Source organism: Chanodichthys erythropterus, chromosome 5 (assembly GCF_024489055.1).
Source record: "Chanodichthys erythropterus isolate Z2021 chromosome 5, ASM2448905v1, whole genome shotgun sequence".
Taxonomy (NCBI): domain Eukaryota; kingdom Metazoa; phylum Chordata; class Actinopteri; order Cypriniformes; family Xenocyprididae; genus Chanodichthys; species Chanodichthys erythropterus.
The window spans coordinates 2284540-2303586 of NC_090225.1; the positions used below are offsets into that span (position 1 = coordinate 2284540).

Below are 19047 nucleotides of genomic sequence, written 5' to 3' on the forward strand. Positions count from 1 at the left end.
CCTCGATGCAATACTGTGGACATTTAAAGTGGTAATACCATGTTTTTTGATATTCCACAGCAATGCTTTGTTTTTGTACTTTAATACTGCGTTTCTAAAGTAATACTTGAATTAAACTTACTGTTGTTGTTGTTTTTTGTTTTTTTTACAATAGTAATACCATTTTTTTGATGCATCATAGTAATAAGTTGTTTTTTGTACAAGTACCATCAAAGTAGTATATGCTGTAGTATATGAATATGTTAATTATTAGTTTACATGCTCTTTCTGGTGTCAAATAATGCCTTTCCATCAGCTCTGATTAGTATGTGAATGTAGTCTCAGTCAGGGCTGTGTCTCTCACACACACACACACTCAGAGGGCTGTAGTGCTGATAACCTCAGTGTGTGAAGTGAATGAGGGTTGAACAAACATGTGTGTTATCAGCCAGAGCCGCTTCTGGACACGCACACGATAACACGAGTCTCTCACTGAACAGATTCAGTTTTGGTAATCTGATTGACGAGCGCTCGCTGCGTTTGTTCCCGTCGTGTTGTGTATTCGAGGGAGGAAGCTGTTGGTCGAGCGTCTGTTTTTTGAAGTCCCCTCTGCTCCTGGAGACCGTTTTAATTGCATTTTGAGTTCCCGCGTCTCTCCCACAGCCCGTTATCTGGCAGGAAAGGCTGAAGTAGATGCACAATGCCCTATTTTTAGTGGTCTGTGTCATGTAGCAGTGCCCTCAGAAGCAGACGGGTCATTGTGCTCTTAGGGTGAGGTGAGGCGTGCTTTAAACCGTCGCATCCAGCTGAGCTGACAGTGTGTTATTATAAATGTTACAGCAACTGGGAAATCAGTCCTTTATCTGCAGTTCTCTAACATCTACTTTTTCTGCAGGTAGTTGCTAGAGTGTTGCTTACTGGTCCAAATAAACAGAGCCCACTGAAAGTCTCTCTGATGTTCTGGTTTCTTGGGTTCCTCATTTAATTGTTTTGTTTTTGTGCTAGATTTATAATAATCCTGCAGTGTGATAAATGCATCTATAAAAGTGCAATGTAGCCTCTTGTTTGACATAACTGCATACATAAATATAAATAAATATTTATAAAAATACTATTAATTTATTTATATTAATTATTTGAATCCATAATAATGAATTAAATCCTAAAATGATCAATAAATGGTATTTTATTTGGATATTAAAATTAAATATTCTAATTGATCATTTTTAGGATTTAATTAATTATTGTAAATTAATATAAATAAATGATTAACATTTTAATATCCAAATAAAATACTATTGTTTTTCTATAATTTATTTACTATTATAGTTTTTATTAATATTTTGCATTAGCTTTTATTTTTATATTTTCAGTTTGAATTTTTAGGATATTTTTCTACTGTATGTGATTTTGTCATTTTTACTATTAAAATTTCTTTTTTTTTTTAATATTACTATTTAGGTTGAATTTATTTTATTTCGGTTTAATTTTTTTAAATTTATTTCCAGTTGATAATTTTAGTTTTTCTTCTAATATTTATATTTTAATTTATTTCAGCTTTATTTCAGTTAAAAGTTTTAGTTGTAGCTAATGATAATAACCTTGAATTATTGAAATATTAGCTTAAATATCAGGATTTGACTGCTTTATTCTAGTAAAAACCATTTCCCTTCAAAAAAAAATAAATGAATATATATATATATATGTATTCATTTGTAAACATGTTTTATGTGTTAGAACATATTATAATGTTTCATTATGTCATATACTGTAACATTAGTTAGTTTATTTTGTACAAAAGCAGCTGTTATTGACCATTAGAGATTTCCACCAGCGGAGGATTTTTATTGTAAAGGCCACATGTTCCCCCGCGGGCCCTCGGTGACAGACCTGTCACTGTGGAGCACGAGTCGGAATGGAAAACATTGTCAATTTGTTTTTTCTTCCTCCGTGGAAATTCCAGGCAGAGAACGGGAGAAGTGAGCGGACCGCTGTAAATAGGAGATACAGAGAAGGTGGAGGATCATTTTTCCCCAAAGAAAGGGATCTGAGTCTGATCTGAAAGATTCATACTTTCAATACATTCATGATTCTGTGCTCTGCTTTTATTTGCACACAACCGAGTGATGAGCATCGCTCACTGAGGAGAGGTGATTTAAACAGGTGAAAAAAGGACTATTTATATCTCTATACACGACTACTGGTCAGATGTTTCAGAATAATAACAACAATAGTCTCTTCTGTTCACCAATGCTGTGTTTATTTGATCGAAAATGCACTAAATATTTTGAAATGTTTACCGTTTTCAACACTGATAATAATCATAAATGTTCCATGAGCAGCAAATCAGCATATTAGAATGATTTCTGAAGGATCATGTGACACTGAAGACTGGAGTAATGATGCTGAAAATTCAGCTTTGACCACATGAATAAATTACATTTTATAATATATTCACATGGAAAACATTTATCTTAAATTGTAATAATATTTCACAATTTTTCACTGTATTTTTGATCAAATAAATGCAGCTTTGGTGAGCAGAAGAGACTTAATTTTACCACCATTTGCCTCCCTTCTTTCCAGATGAGTGCAGACAGTGAGTTCTGTATTATGTTTGTAATATTTTCATGCTAAAGCTCACTCTCATTTTATTTTTACGGGAGCTGCTTCTCAAATCCCATTTGAGGCTGTTTTAATGCGAAAGGACCAGGCCGGATCTGGTATTGTAAAGTTGCATGTGTGCAAGAGACTGAGAGAGAGAACTTGAAGGAAATATTGAGGGTGGTTCATGGTTCAGCGATGGGATTTGAGTGGGATTTTCGTCTAAAGGAAGTGAAAACAGAGGGCTGGTTTGGGCCCCGAGGCGTTTAGCTTAGCTGAATCCCGTGTGCCATGACGTCTGCTTTCCCTCCGGTAATGGCAATTCAGCAAACTGACGTTTTTGATCAAGTTTCAAATAGTGGAAGAAGTATTGTGTGCTATAAATAATATGAACAGGATCAAGTGACTCCATTTGGGAATGAACCAACTTCCTCTGGCTCACGCTCTGAATGGAAAACATATACAGTGTATCTAAATAGCTTTGGCACAGTTTAAGCCTGTTAGCTCATGGGTACGTGTTTAACTCTGTCCTCATGCCAGTGATATTTTTGACATGCATAAGACTACCTAGTGAGCTGCTTACCTAGATGGCGTCACACAATGTGATCTTGAAGTGAAGCCTGCTTCATGTGGTGCTACCTTCTAAGATACCTCATTTTGTCTAAATTTAGGATTGCATATGTCTTTGCAGATAATGTATTCCCAGAATGCATTGCAATAGGAAAAAAACATGGTTAGACTATGTTGAGAAAAGTTTTCGCTAAGGCTGCATTTATTTAATAAAAAAATACAGTAAAATCAGTATTATTGTGAAATATTATTACAATTTAGTTTTGTGAATATATTGTAAAATATAATTTACAATTTACTGAATTTTCAGCATCGTTACTCCAGTCTTCAGTGTCACATGATCCTTCAGAAATCATTCTAATATGCTGATCTGCTGCTCAAGAAACATTTGAAAACAGTTGTGCTGCTTCAGATTTTTGTGGAAACGGTGAAACAATTTTTTTCAGGATTTTTTTGATGAATAGAAAGTTTTAAGGAACAGTATTTAATTAAAATAGAAATCTTTAGCTGTCACTGTTGATCAGTTTAATGCATCCTTGCTGAATAAAAGTATTAGTTGTTTTTAGGGATGTACCGAAATTAAAATTTTGACCGATACCGATAACCAATAATTATTTATATTTGAAAGCTGATTACCGATATATCGGCCGATAAATCTAAATCTAAATTTTTTTAATAATTTTTGAGAGCCTGATTACTAAAACAAAAGTCTCACCATTAAAAGCCATGTCCCAAACACACTATTATAATGTTCTCATTATAATTGTATATGTAGCTCATATGACATGTACATGTTGCACTTACTGTATTTTCCTTTTTGAAGTGATTTTCAGTCATATTTCAAGCAATTCAAAACCATCATGATGAACAGTGCACATCTGAAGGAAATAATCCATTATTTATCGGCTTTAATATATCAGCCAAATTTTCTTGTCAGGATAACATTAAAAATTAACATATATCAGCTGATACCGAAATGGTAGCCGATATACCATGCATCCTTCGTTGCTTTAAAAATAATTGTACCAGCCCCAAACATTTGAACAGCAGTGTATATTAAGTGTTAATACATAATCTGCTCTTTTGAAAGTGTTAAACGATTTGTTATTAGCTGTCGACTCAGGAAAATGTGCTGTTTTGGTACTTTCGGATCTGAGCCCGGCTTTTTCTATTGAAACATTTAGAGCAGTATGTTGGTATTAAGGGAACTGCCTTAAATCGGTTCTCATCATACCTTAATGTTATGCCATTGAAAACTACACTACTTCTTCCTCTGCTGCTTGCACATGTGGTGTACCCCAGGGCTCCGTCTTAGGCCCTGTCTTATTTTCCCTCTATCTTTGTCCTTTAGCCAAGACCTTTCGTAAGAATCACATTTTACATCATCGTTATGCAGACGATATACAGCTTTACCTTCCAATGAAACCAGATGACAACATATCTCTTCAGTCACTGTTGGATTGTTTGAGTGATGCTAAAAGTTGGATGGCGGATAATTTTCTCCAATTAAATGACTCTAAGACAGAAATGTTGGTTTTTGGACGGCCTGAAGGTGCTAACATCCTCTCAGAATCCATTAGTCGTGTGACTAACTCTGTTGGTACTCGTGCATGGAATGTGGACGAATTAATTCAGTTGTAAAATCAACATTTTTTTTTCAGCTTAGGCTGATTGGTTTCCTCATAGGGATCTGAAAACTGTTATTCATGCATTTATTTCAACAAGACTAGACTACTGCAACTCATTGTATTTAGGAATTGCTCAATCTTGTTTATCTTATCTTCAGCTGGTCCAAAATACGTTTAACAGGGACTAGAAAGAGGGAAAGTATTACTTCTGTTTAGATTAGCTTGCATTGGTTTCCTATTGAGTTTAGAATTCAGTTTAAGGTGCTATTTTTTAAGTCCCTGGCCTTTAAGGTCATCACATACTTTGTTGTCGTCAATTCCTTGAATACCGTGCATTTTCGGTGGCAGCACCCAGATTATGGAATAATATGTGCTGGATAGTGAACTCTGTATGATGCACGGGCCCCGAGATCGCACTTACCCCTCACACCAGCTGATCAAACATGGCTCTGCTTCAGTCACAAGCGGAAGAGCGGCAGCACACTCTCAATAGTGCACAGCTGCAGATAAAGAACAGGCATTATTTATAACATCCTGCTGTTTAACGATACAAGACTGTGAGGATTTTCCATGTATTCAGTCCAAAACAAACCTACTATCTGCAACCTGCTGGGAGCGAATTCTGGGACTTTGATTGTGCATATACATTTACACGTCTTAGCAAGAGTTTTGCAATAAAATAGCTAATACGAATGTCATTTTTCATCAATTCCTTCATGTTTGTTGGGTTATCTGTGAATTACGTTATTCGTGTGTGTCTCCCGTCAGGCATCAGCGGCGGGCAGCCCGTCACCGCGGCGTTCCCTGTACCGGACTCTCTCAGACGAGAGCGTGAGCAGTAATAGGAAGGGATCGTCCTACGCCAGCTCACGGAGCTCCATGCTGGACCAGGCCATGCCCAACGACATTCTGTTCAGCAGCACTCCACCCTACCACAGCACACTGCCCCCTCGCATCAGCCTCAGCCAGCCCGCCTCCAACCTCAAGAGTGAGTGCTGCACCCTCATCACCGCTTAAATATACACAGCAAAATCCCCAGAGCTAAATCAACTCTGCTCAGAGTACATATGGTCCCTCTCTAAATAGTGTTAAAATAACACTAAAGCAGAGTTAAATAATTAAGCAATTAAGTGATGATTGTGCATTAGTGATGAACACCTGCTGTTAACAAGCAGAATCACTGAAGAAAAGAGAAACACAAGAACTACAACTGAGTTTCAGCCCCATACTGTTAAACAGACAAGATTATTTCCTGACCAGAGAGGCAGTTACGCCTCGATCAGGAGTGTGTGTGACACAGAACGCAGTGTGAGTCCTTTTATATGGCATCCTTAATTAAAAGCCAGGAAGAAGAAAATGTCATGGCTAAAGCAGCTCTTGCTCTGCACAGAGAAGACACCTGTCACAGCCACTTCCCTTCACAACCATGAGGATCTGGATCAGGATTATGTGTTATTACTGCACCGCTGCTGGAGCTGTTGCTGCTCAAAGTGTTTCGGACACTTAAATCACACATATAAATAAATCAGTGTATTACATGGGAAAATATCAAACCAAGAGTCTGTACTGTATGAAATCAAATGCTTCAAAATCTTTTCTCTTCACTGACTTCTCTTTTCTTCATTTCAGAGGTGATTTTTGTGGATGTACAGTATGAATTGCATTTTCAGCATTGCTGTAAGTGTTTCTGTGCTATAATTCTTTAATGAATGACACTTGGTTTGATATTTTGTGGTCTAATGCACTAATGTTTATCATTGTTTATAATTATTATTATTGTTTATTATAATGCTTTAATATATTTTACATCTATATTATATAAAATATATTTTTATTTTTATTTATTTTATATTGTTTATGTATATTTAATATTAATTATATTATTATTAATTGTTAATCACAATAAAAAATATTATATTTAATATGTTTATATATAATATCTAAAATATTATTATTGTTAATTATAATACTTATAGGTATTATAATCAACAATAATATTTTACATAATAATTATTAATAATTAATATAATTAATATTATATATATATATATATATTAAATATTGTTATAATAATTAATGACAATATAATTAATTAGGAATATATAGAAATATATTAAATATAATCTTAATTCATTATAATATTATTATTAATCATAATAACTGTATTTAATATATAATTATCATATTTGTGTGCTTTTATTTATATATATATATATATATATATATATATATAATATTTGTTATTAATTGTTAATAATTGTCCGTAATAATACAAATATTATTATTGTTCATTATAACTTATACTTTATACTTATATAAAAATACAGTTATTATGTTATAATAATTAATGATAATATAATTAATTAGGAATATATATAAATATATTAAATATATATAATCTTAATTCATTATAATATTATTATTAATCATAATAACTGTATTTAATATATAATTACTTTTTTGTTTTATATAATATTTAATATACTTATATTTAATACATTTATATATAATATTAATATTAGTTCTTAACTGTTAATAATATTTATAGTTAACTTATTTATAAATATAATCTTAATTATATTACATTAATTATTCATAATTTTTTATAAGAACATCACATCTTAACAATAATATTATCATGAATTATTCTTATTATATAAATATTTATTGTTAGATTTTTTTAGGTGTGACTTAAGTCTCTAAATACGCTTTGGGTCCACAGTATCAGGGGCGCCTGCAGGATTTTATCTCCGGGTACGCACAAAACTAACCCCACCTCCTTTTTTTTTCCTGTGTGCAAAAAAACTTTTATATAAAATAAATCAGTGAGTTGGTGAGAAAGATCTAATGCTGTACAAATCGAGTGATCGACAGTCTCTTTTATGTTCACCACTACTTAGAAAATTTGATGTAACTGCACTCTGATGTGCTTAATGCTTCTTTAATTTTTTGTTTTGTTTTGTTTTGTTTTTACATTGCCTCTGAGCAGCCTTGTCCCGAAATGTGGGTATTGTTTTCAGAGAAACGATCCTCGCATTTGTTTTTCTAGTCAAGTGAAACTTCACTTTGCGTGTCAGAATTTTTTAACATATACCATATGGAAGTTCAAGTCCATTCACTAAATATTTTAAATATATAAGCCTGCAGCCTATACTACATCATCATATGTTCTGTCATATAAACAGTATTTACTATAAAATAACAGCACAATATTGCCTCAAACACCTCAGTATGCATATTATTATTATTATTATTATTATTATTATTATTATTAGAGGCCTAATTGTTTTTGTTGATCCCATACATTTCATCTATTGCCAGACTTTAATATGTGAATTATATTATTGAACTAAACAGCGTCGTCAGGCTTTTGTTCGTGCTTATTGGATAAAACAACGGAATTACGCCTTCAAGTTTATGGGTGCCGTACATTTTACCTGTCACATGATGGTGCTGTTTTCAACACTCTTGATGCTAACCTTTCCTGAAACATTTCGAGAAAAGCTTCAAAGATTTATTAGGTTTAATTTCTCCATACCTACTCAATAGTTTTAGGCAAATGTTTAAGTCGAATTTAGTTGTTTTAGAGAGTGTTTACTCATTTTGAGCTTGTTTTTAAACATTTTTCATGTGTTTGAAAAAAAAACGATGAAACTAATCCAGCCAATCAGATTTCTTTTCAGCCATATCCCCCAGGCCCACCCATGGATGCACATGCACACGTTTGACTTTGCAACATACAAACGCACACCTTTATTTATTTTCATTCTTTCTTGTTCTCTTAATGTCATGAGTGTACGCAGATAAATTTTAATAATCAATTTAAAAATTATGTAAAAATAAAAACGGCATTAATAGCGCCCTCTCAAGGTACACACAGTGCCTACAGCCGTACAGCTGCAGGCGCCACTGCACAGTATAAACCCCAAATTAAGATATTCACCCTCCACTGGTTGTCTATAAGGGAATAAACTTCTGTTGATGTGCTGCAAGCGACACATGAAATACAGTATATAACAGATAAAGGCACAGTTCCACACACCAGAGCAAACAATCGCATCTAATTTGGTTTAGAGGATCTCTAATACGAACACATTTAACAGTTTTAATCAGTGTGTGAGAGGTGATTCATTTATAGCTGGTTTTTCGAGTGGCCCGCGGTGGCTGATTGCTGTCACGCATGATAAATTTCTGATTGTTTCGACAGATAGCAGTTTGCTGAATTTTTTCCCTCACCCTGCTCATCTAGTGAATGGTCTAATTTGACAGATTGCGTCCCTCTGAGGCTCAAACAGAGAGGCACATTTACCTCCAGTGTTCTGCTGTTTTTCCCTCACATCCTTTTCAGAGCGAGTTCTTTGTGAGATGGGAAAATGTTTATGGCATATCCTGTCTATCAGACGAGAGAGAGATGTACAATGAGAGCTTTGGACACACGCAATTGATTGAAAAATGAGGCCATGTTTAGGGATCTCCTGACGGCTGCTGCCGAGCGAGACAGCAGTTTAATTGTGTTGACAGTGCTTCAACACTGTGCTGCTGCCTAATATGCTTTATTTTGGTGTACATTTTAAAGCAGCATCACCTGTGTCCTTAGTGGAGAAGGTGATAAAAGTTGATAACTTTATTCAAATATTTAATCATGAAAATTGGACTTTTCCGCGTTTAAGTGCTACACAGCAAAATCTCCAGAGTTAAATCAACTCTGCTCAGAGTACATATGGTCCCTCTCTAAATAGTGTTAAAGTAACACTAAAGCAGAGTTAAAGTTAATGAGATAATTAAGCAATTAAGTGATGATTGTGCATTAGTGATGAACACCTGCTGTTAACAAGCAGAATCACTGAAGAAAAGAGAAACACAAGAATTACAACTGACTTCATATATAGTGGATGTATAGTGGGCGTTCATACGGGATTTGCACAAAAGATTAACATGAGATTGAAAGTTTGAATCAACTCCACAGCAACTACATCAATTTATCCACTAACCGTTCAGAAACGTCTAAAAGTTGTAACTTCTTCCTGAGTCTCTCCATCAGTGTCGGTTTGAACAATGTAAGGCTGAACACTTTCCTCATTTTGGCTGTGTGAGATTCTCCAGCTTTGTTGTTGTTGAGCTTTTAAAGCTCCGCCCTCTTCTGGAAAGGGGCTGGGAGCAGCAGCTCATTTGCATTTAAAGGGACACACACAAAAATGGCGTGTTTCTGCTCACACCCAAATAGGGGCAAAGGTCCCCTTTAAAATATACTGTCTATTTGTTGTTTCTACATGAATTTGGAGATTAAATGTGAAATTATTATGATATAAAAATATATTAAAAACTTTAATGTTAGGTGCGATTAATCGTGATTAATGATGAGTAATGATGCTGCAAATTCATGTTCCATTGCCATTAATATATGAAATATTTGGAAACATTTCCATAATGTTAGCCAATGTTTTGGAGCGCAGCGTCAGGTGGGCTCTCACACCACAGGTAGCTCTTTCCTTTCATGTCATCTGTCATCCACATTTTCAAAGACTTTCCTCTCCAAGAGAGCAGATCTTAAATGAATGGTCCGATTTGGCTCTCATTCTGCTGTCAGTTGTGTTGGAGGGAGATTTCATAAAAAGAACCATTATGTGGTGAAGACAGCAGGTGACCGATTCATCACGCTGGTCTTTCTCCACCACTGCCTTCATTATAGCTGACCTTCATGACCTCCTGACAGATGGACCGAATTGAGCTGTGCGCTTCCGTTTTCCGTCAGACGTCTGTGTAAACCCAGGAGAAGCCCACGAGATCGTAGAGGCCGTTAGATTGACAGTGACGAGTGGCGGCGAGTGTGTGTGTCACTGATCTGTCTCTTTGTGTGTGTAAACATCTCTTCAGATGAGTTCTGGTTCTCTGACGGCTCCCTCGCGGACCGGGCGAAGTTCAGCGACCCGGGTCTCATGCCTCTACCAGACACCGCTACGGGCCTGGACTGGTCTCACCTCGTTGACGCGGCAAGAGCCTTTGAAGGTACGTGGAGAAACGCTGTGTGTGGGTTTGGGTGGCGAGATGCATCATTAAAGGGATTCAATTATGCTTTTGCACATTTTCATCTTTCTTTAGTGTGTAATGTTGCTGCTTGAGCATGAAAAAGCTCTGCGAAGTCCCTCCGGAGATCAGCGTCACTGTTTCTGAACTCCCTGAAACACCTCTATTGTTCATTGAGAAACATTATATACAAATATGCCTCACGTTATGTTTAGTAGTTTGTTCATGTTTAAACTGTAATTTTCATACGATTCAAATACATATATCTTAAATTTAGGTCTAAATATTTATCGTAGGCACTCAGAATCACTCACACAAAGACCTCCGAGCTGCCAACTACAATTAAACACTCAGCCAGCATGTCGGATAATTATTGGGCCGTCCCACCCTCGGACATTTGCATGGGATCACACGTCTCTGGCATTCAGAAACACTCTGCCCCTCCTGTGTGGGCCTGTCATTTCTGTAAATGGATTAGTAAGAAGGCCATCATCATTTTGTTAATGGCTCCTGTATTCATTTAACCTGTTTTTCACTGTTGTTGTAGGATGTGGCCTCAAGCTGATGTTTGTGAGGAGCTTAATTGGTCTCTTATTTTAAGGATTTTTCTAGGTGTATCTCAGAAAGAATACATTTCATGAGGTTCATGAATTGTTTTGACTATAAACCCAAATACTGTTATCTACAGAAGAGGATTAGAGCCAAGCAATAATTAACAATAAAACCATCTCGAGATTAAAGTCACTATAAAGCGAGATTAAACTTGTTAAATTTTGGAAAAAAAACAAAAAACGTTGAAATAAAGAGCTGAGAATAAAATTTTCAAGAAAGTTTCAAGAAAATAATCGTTAAATTTCATGAAAAAGGTTGAAAAAAATGTTGAGAATAAACTCATTAAAATTTGATGAAAAACTTTATTCTCAAAATGTAATATTTAATCTCGAAATATAACAACTTTATTCTCAAAATTTTGTTTATTCTCGAAACGTAACGACTTTATTCTTGAAACATAATGACTTTATTCTCAATTTAAAGACTTTATTCTCGAAACGTGACAACTTTATTCTCAACGTGACGACTTTATTCTCGAAACGTGACGACTTTATTCTTGAAACTTGACGACTTTATTCTCGAAACGTGACGACTTTATTCTCGAAACATAACGACTTTATTCTTGAAATGTGACTACTTTATTCTCGAAACATGACGACTTTATTCTTGAAATGTGACTACTTTATTCTCGAAACATGACGACTTTATTCTCGAAACGTGACGACTTTATTCTCGAAACATAACGACTTTATTCTTGAAACTTGACGACTTTATTCTCGAAACGTGACGACTTTATTCTCGAAACATAACGACTTTATTCTTGAAATGTGACTACTTTATTCTCGAAACATGACGACTTTATTCTTGAAATGTGACTACTTTATTCTCGAAACATGACGACTTTATTCTCGAAACGTGACGACTTTATTCTCAAAACGTGACGACTTTATTCTTGAAACATGACGACTTTATTCTCGAAACTTGACGACTTTATTCTCGAAACGTGACGACTTTATTTTTGAAACGTGACGACTTTATTCTTGAAACATGACAACTTTATTCTCGAAACATGACGACTTTATTCTCGAAATTTGACGACTTTATTCTCGAAACTTGACGACTTTATTCTCGAAACATAAGGACTTTATTCTCGCAACATAACGACTTTATTCTTGAAACATGATGACTTTATTCTTGAAAAATTTAGACTTTATTCTTGAAACATGACAACTTTATTCTTGAAAAATTTAGACTTTATTCTCGAAACTTGACGACTTTATTCTCGAAACGTGACGACTTTATTCTCAACGTGACGACTTTATTCTCAACGTGACGACTTTATTCTCAACGTGACGACTTTATTCTCGAAATGTGACGACTTTATTCTCGAAACGTGACGACTTTATTCTCGAAACGTGACGACTTTATTCTCGAAACGTGACGACTTTATTCTCGAAACGTGACGACTTTATTCTTGAAACGTGACAACTTTATTCTCGAAACATGACGACTTTATTCTCGAAACATGACGACTTTATTCTCGAAACTTGACGACTTTATTCTCGAAATGTGACAACTTTATTCTTGAAACATGACGACTTTATTCTCGAAACTTGACGACTTTATTCTCGAAACGTGACAACTTTATTCTCAACGTGACGACTTTATTCTCGAAACGTGACAACTTTATTCTCAACGTGACGACTTTATTCTCGAAACGTGACGACTTTATTCTTGAAACATGACGACTTTATTTTTGAAAAATTTAGACTTTATTCTCGAAACGTGACGACTTTATTCTCGAAACGTGACGACTTTATTCTCGAAACGTAACGACTTTATTCTCGAAACGTGACGACTTTATTCTCGAAACATGACAACTTTATTCTCGAAACGTGACGACTTTATTCTCGAAACATGACAACTTTATTCTCGAAACATGACTTTATTCTCGAAACGTGACGACTTTATTCTCGAAACGTGACGACTTTATTCTCGAAACGTGACGACTTTATTCTCAAAACGTGACGACTTTATTCTCAAAACATAATGACTTTATTCTTGAAATGTGACTACTTTATTCTCGAAACATGACGACTTTATTCTTGAAATGTGACTACTTTATTCTCGAAACATGACGACTTTATTCTTGAAATGTGACTACTTTATTCTCGAAACATGACGACTTTATTCTCGAAACGTGACGACTTTATTCTCGAAACATAACGACTTTATTCTTGAAACTTGACGACTTTATTCTCGAAACGTGACGACTTTATTCTCGAAACATAACGACTTTATTCTTGAAATGTGACTACTTTATTCTCGAAACATGACGACTTTATTCTTGAAATGTGACTACTTTATTCTCGAAACATGACGACTTTATTCTCGAAACGTGACGACTTTATTCTCAAAACGTGACGACTTTATTCTTGAAACATGACGACTTTATTCTCGAAACTTGACGACTTTATTCTCGAAACGTGACTTTATTTTTGAAACGTGACGACTTTATTCTTGAAACATGACAACTTTATTCTCGAAACATGACGACTTTATTCTCGAAATTTGACGACTTTATTCTCGAAACTTGACGACTTTATTCTCGAAACATAAGGACTTTATTCTCGCAACATAACGACTTTATTCTTGAAACATGATGACTTTATTCTTGAAAAATTTAGACTTTATTCTTGAAACATGACAACTTTATTCTTGAAAAATTTAGACTTTATTCTCGAAACTTGACGACTTTATTCTCGAAACGTGACGACTTTATTCTCAACGTGACGACTTTATTCTCAACGTGACGACTTTATTCTCAACGTGACGACTTTATTCTCGAAATGTGACGACTTTATTCTCGAAACGTGACGACTTTATTCTCGAAACGTGACGACTTTATTCTCGAAACGTGACGACTTTATTCTCGAAACGTGACGACTTTATTCTTGAAACGTGACAACTTTATTCTCGAAACATGACGACTTTATTCTCGAAACATGACGACTTTATTCTCGAAACTTGACGACTTTATTCTCGAAATGTGACAACTTTATTCTTGAAACATGACGACTTTATTCTCGAAACTTGACGACTTTATTCTCGAAACGTGACAACTTTATTCTCAACGTGACTTTATTCTCGAAACGTGACAACTTTATTCTCAACGTGACGACTTTATTCTCGAAACGTGACGACTTTATTCTTGAAACATGACGACTTTATTTTTGAAAAATTTAGACTTTATTCTCGAAACGTGACGACTTTATTCTCGAAACGTGACGACTTTATTCTCGAAACGTAACGACTTTATTCTCGAAACGTGACGACTTTATTCTCGAAACATGACAACTTTATTCTCGAAACGTGACGACTTTATTCTCGAAACATGACAACTTTATTCTCGAAACATGACTTTATTCTCGAAACGTGACGACTTTATTCTCGAAACGTGACGACTTTATTCTCGAAACGTGACGACTTTATTCTCAAAACGTGACGACTTTATTCTCAAAACATAATGACTTTATTCTCGAAATATATTGACTTTATTCTCAAAATTTAATGATTTTATTCTCAATATAATATAATTCTCAACATTTTATTTAGAGTTTTATCTCACTTTATAATGACTTTAATCTCGTGATGTTTTTTTTTTTTATTATTATTATTATTATTATTGCTTGGCCCTAATCCTCTTCCATAGTTATTATCTCATTGCATTAACTAAAGAACTTTACACAACTTGAAATAATACCACATGAAAATAATGTCACAATCAAAACATATTAATTTTCTTTAAGCAAAATGTTATATATGTCTTTTTTATTTTAATTTTGTCCTGAATAGCAACGAGATTTACACCTCCAATTTAATGCAAAGATTCAGATTTATTTATTCATTACACACGAAAGAAAAAGTAGCATGGTGCTACCCTGGTTGATATATATTTACATAGTAACTCCAGCTACATTTTAATAGTCACGGTCTTGTATGGAATCTGTTGCAGCAGCACATTGATTAAGTCCCAGAATGCATGAATGTATTAACATGGCGACACACAGGGAAACTCTAGTGTTTAATTACAAACAGATTTCTGTGAAGAAACAACAAAACATACTGAACTTTGAAAACTCTGGTTCTCATGTGGTCTATGCAAGCATGATGTGGTTTATGATTAGAGCTCTGAGGAGCCATTGAAAGAGAGACACCGAGGATTTATTGTCATGTTTTTAATGAAAGACTACCTTCCTACACATGTAGGAATCTCCTGAGAGACGACCGTAAATTAAACTGCGTTTAGATCATTTCCAACAGCAGCGTCATCTCCATATGGTGTTATGAGAGTACGTTCATTGATTCGGGAGATGCAGTAAAACACAGTACAGCTGTGTTCTCGTTCTCATTGCCGTCTGTCTGCTAAACGTGTCATTAGGACTTTTACCCATATGTCGCATCTGATGGCACAATGGGGGCAGATTTAAACCCTTGATTGTTCAAGACATCTGCACAATAGTCATATATTTGGGTCTTCTATCCTACCAGAAAAACAGGTCTCAGATCAGTTTGTCATGTATAATTTTGGGTTTCCATCTGGTCTATGTTTGTAATTAATGAAAAAGTGAGGCTTCAAGCCCCTCGGTAGCATTAAAGAGCCACAGGGCTAGTCGTCTTCAGTCACCCACTTGTTGAAGATGAGTTTTGAAGTTGTTTATACATGTTTATGAAAATTTCTACATTTTTTTTAAAACACTTCTTCTCTTCTTGTTGACTTACATTCGTGCTCGCTGATGCAAATGGACGGCAAATATGTTATAAGCTAAATTTATCTCAGTGTTTTTATGCAGTGATGTTATTCTGTCATGGTGAGACCCAGAAAAATGCATCTCCTCTAAAACTGTAACTTTGTTTCCAAATATTGCATCATTCTTTAACGTCTATTTATGGTATCTGAAGCAGTTTGTCTTGTTTTAGCAGCTCATTTGCTGGAGGACGACTGTAAAAACAGGGACAGCCGCTCTGAGTTTGAACTCTCATCTGAGATATTCAGATCCCCTTTTCATCTCCACGTCGCTTCAGTCCCAGACGCTTTTCTCCACTATGGGTTTTTTCATTGAGGTTTTGATGAGAATGAGATCATTTTAACATTCGTTTAATATGTTCACATGTAATGGAGTAAAAGAGCGAAGACATTTCAGCTGCGTTGGTTCCGGAAGTATTTTTTTGCATTCATCTCTCCCGTAGGGATTTAAGAAAAGTCTTTGTTAAAGCATTATAAGCCATGAACTAAACCAAACAGCTACGAGGTGAATCACAACATAACAGACTTTGATTTGAAGCAAAAAAAAAACTACAATCCCACAAAGCATTGTGAACAGTGTAATTGGATTAAAAACAATGAAGAAATATAAACTACTCTTTTAAAATGTTGACATATATATATATATATATATATATATATATATATATATATATATATATATATATATATATATTGTATTCATTTTTGAAACCGATTGATTGTAAGCCTCACTGATCTGAGGATAAAGTTCATCTCTGTGCAAAAGAAAGCCTGTAATACTCAAAATAGTTTGTTTGTGTACATGAACGTGTGTGTATGTGCACGGATGCATGAGTATGCATGTGCTTGCCTATTTTTGACTCCCTCATTCATTTTCAATGGGTGGTCATTTTTGACTAATATAAGCTCAGATCAAAAATAAGTAGAAAACCTGTCCTAATTTAAAGAAAGCAAGCTGACAAAAAGATTGAATGTAGGCTGGTAATTTTTGACCGGAAACACCACAAGTGTGAATTTAATGCCGTTTTGTAATAAATAAAAAACAATACACATTTTTTGCCTACTCTCAGATCAATGAGGCCTACGATTAATCAGATGCAAAAAGAAATACAAAACCTGTCCTAAATGAAAGAAAACAAGTTGACAAAAAGATTGAATCCAATATTTAGTGATAATATAGCATAATGAGTGATTTATAATAAATTTTTAAGTGTGACAAGGTAAAAAAAAGTATGAAAATTATCACAAAAAAATTGAGAAGTAGTTATACCCTGTGTGAACAAAGTCATGAAGTTTCAGTCCAATGCGATAACATTAACTAGTAACAACCCGAACAAAAATAAGTTGGAAAAAATGCATGCTGATGGGTTCAACAGAAGCAAATATCGTTGATAAACAGCCTCGTAGCTCACAGCAGGTCTGTTTTTAAAGGGATAGTTCACCCAAAAATGAAAATTTGATGTTTTATCTGCTTACCCCGAAGGCCTCCAAGATGTTGGTGAATTTGTTTCTTCAGTAGAACACAAATGATGATTTTTAACTCCAACCGTTGCGGTCTGTCAGTCGGATAATGCATGTCAATGGGAACTTCATCTATAATGCTGCGTTCACACCGAACGCGTCTGGGGCGTCTGAGGCGTCTGACTTACATGTTAAGTCAATGCAAACGCACGTCTAGAGGTCCTGCGGCGCGAATCAAGCGTCTAGCGCGGCGCGAATCGGCCGTTGACGCGCGAATGGCGCGGCGCGAATTGAGCGTTCACGCGGCTGACGCGCGAATTGAGCGTCTGACGCCCAAACGCCCGAGTTGAAAAATCTGAACTTTGGCGTAAATTCGCGGCGCGTTAACCAATCAGGGACTCTGCTTTGGTAGTAACGTGTTTATGATGTGATCAGTGATGCCGGAGACCAGAACAAAGATGTCGCTGTGTGTAACGTTAGCCACCCTGAGTTCTGTGATGTGTCATTATATTTTTATCGAGACAGGAATAAAAAGGACCTTGCCTGGAAGAGAATAAGCGAAGAAATCGGACAATCTGGTTAGTTGTAAAACTTTTTGCATGATTTTAGCCGTTGATACTAGCCCACCTTCTAGCTAGCAAAAGTCGGCCGGCATAACCGAGTTAAATTGCCGCTACAGGTTTCCAACTGACGAGATTATGTGTTTATTCAGAGGATCTGTGCAGAAAGAGATGAAAGCCCCTCCCATGACGCGAATTCGCGTCTGAACACACTTTTTTAGACGCGCGAATTGAGCGAATTTTACGCGCGTCTGAAGCGTCTGACTTCAAAATGTTCAAGCGTCCAACTAGACGCGTCTGGCGCGAATTTGACGCCCCAGACGCGTTCGGTGTGAACGCAGCATAAGAGTCAAAAAACATGAAACCCCGCGGCTCGTGACGACACATTGATGTCCTAAGACACGAAACGACCGGTTTGTGTGAGAAACCGAACAGTATTTATATCATTTTTACCTCTAATATACCACTATGTCCAACTGCTTTGACTACGCGCACGGCATCCGGTGTGTGAGGTGTGTAGGACAAACGCTTTGTGAGATCACAATGCATTGCTATCAGATGCTGTTCAGTTACAGTCGTGTCTCATTCAGAACGTTTTGGTGTTTATTTATCAGTTTGACATTGAGAACACGTCATATGCATCCTGATCTGAGTCTTTCCGATGTGTGCTTGTGTCCAGACCAGCGCGTGGCCTCCTTCTGCACCATGACGGACATGCAGAGAGCCGAAGCGTTGCAGATCTCCCGCGAGCTCACCAGACGCGTGGCGGCCGCGGAGGGAGCGGCGCTGGAGGCGGGGTGAGTTCAACTCCAGATCAGACACAAACACCTCACACAATACACTGGGTTTCACGTGTAGACTA

The 19047-nt window shown here is 35.8% G+C and overlaps 1 protein-coding gene across 6 annotated transcripts in view; it reads left to right on the forward strand.

Annotated features, from left to right (window-relative positions):
• Window positions 1-19047, forward strand: part of LOC137020307 (signal induced proliferation associated 1 like 2) — a 178399-nt gene that overhangs the window by 155346 nt on the left and 4006 nt on the right. For all 6 annotated transcript variants that reach the window (XM_067385630.1, XM_067385629.1, XM_067385633.1 and 3 more), the window contains 3 exons: window positions 5550-5769; window positions 10656-10787; window positions 18865-18982. In XM_067385630.1, coding sequence (XP_067241731.1) covers window positions 5550-5769; window positions 10656-10787; window positions 18865-18982 — 470 coding nt within the window. The remainder of the gene's footprint in view (window positions 1-5549; window positions 5770-10655; window positions 10788-18864; window positions 18983-19047) is intronic.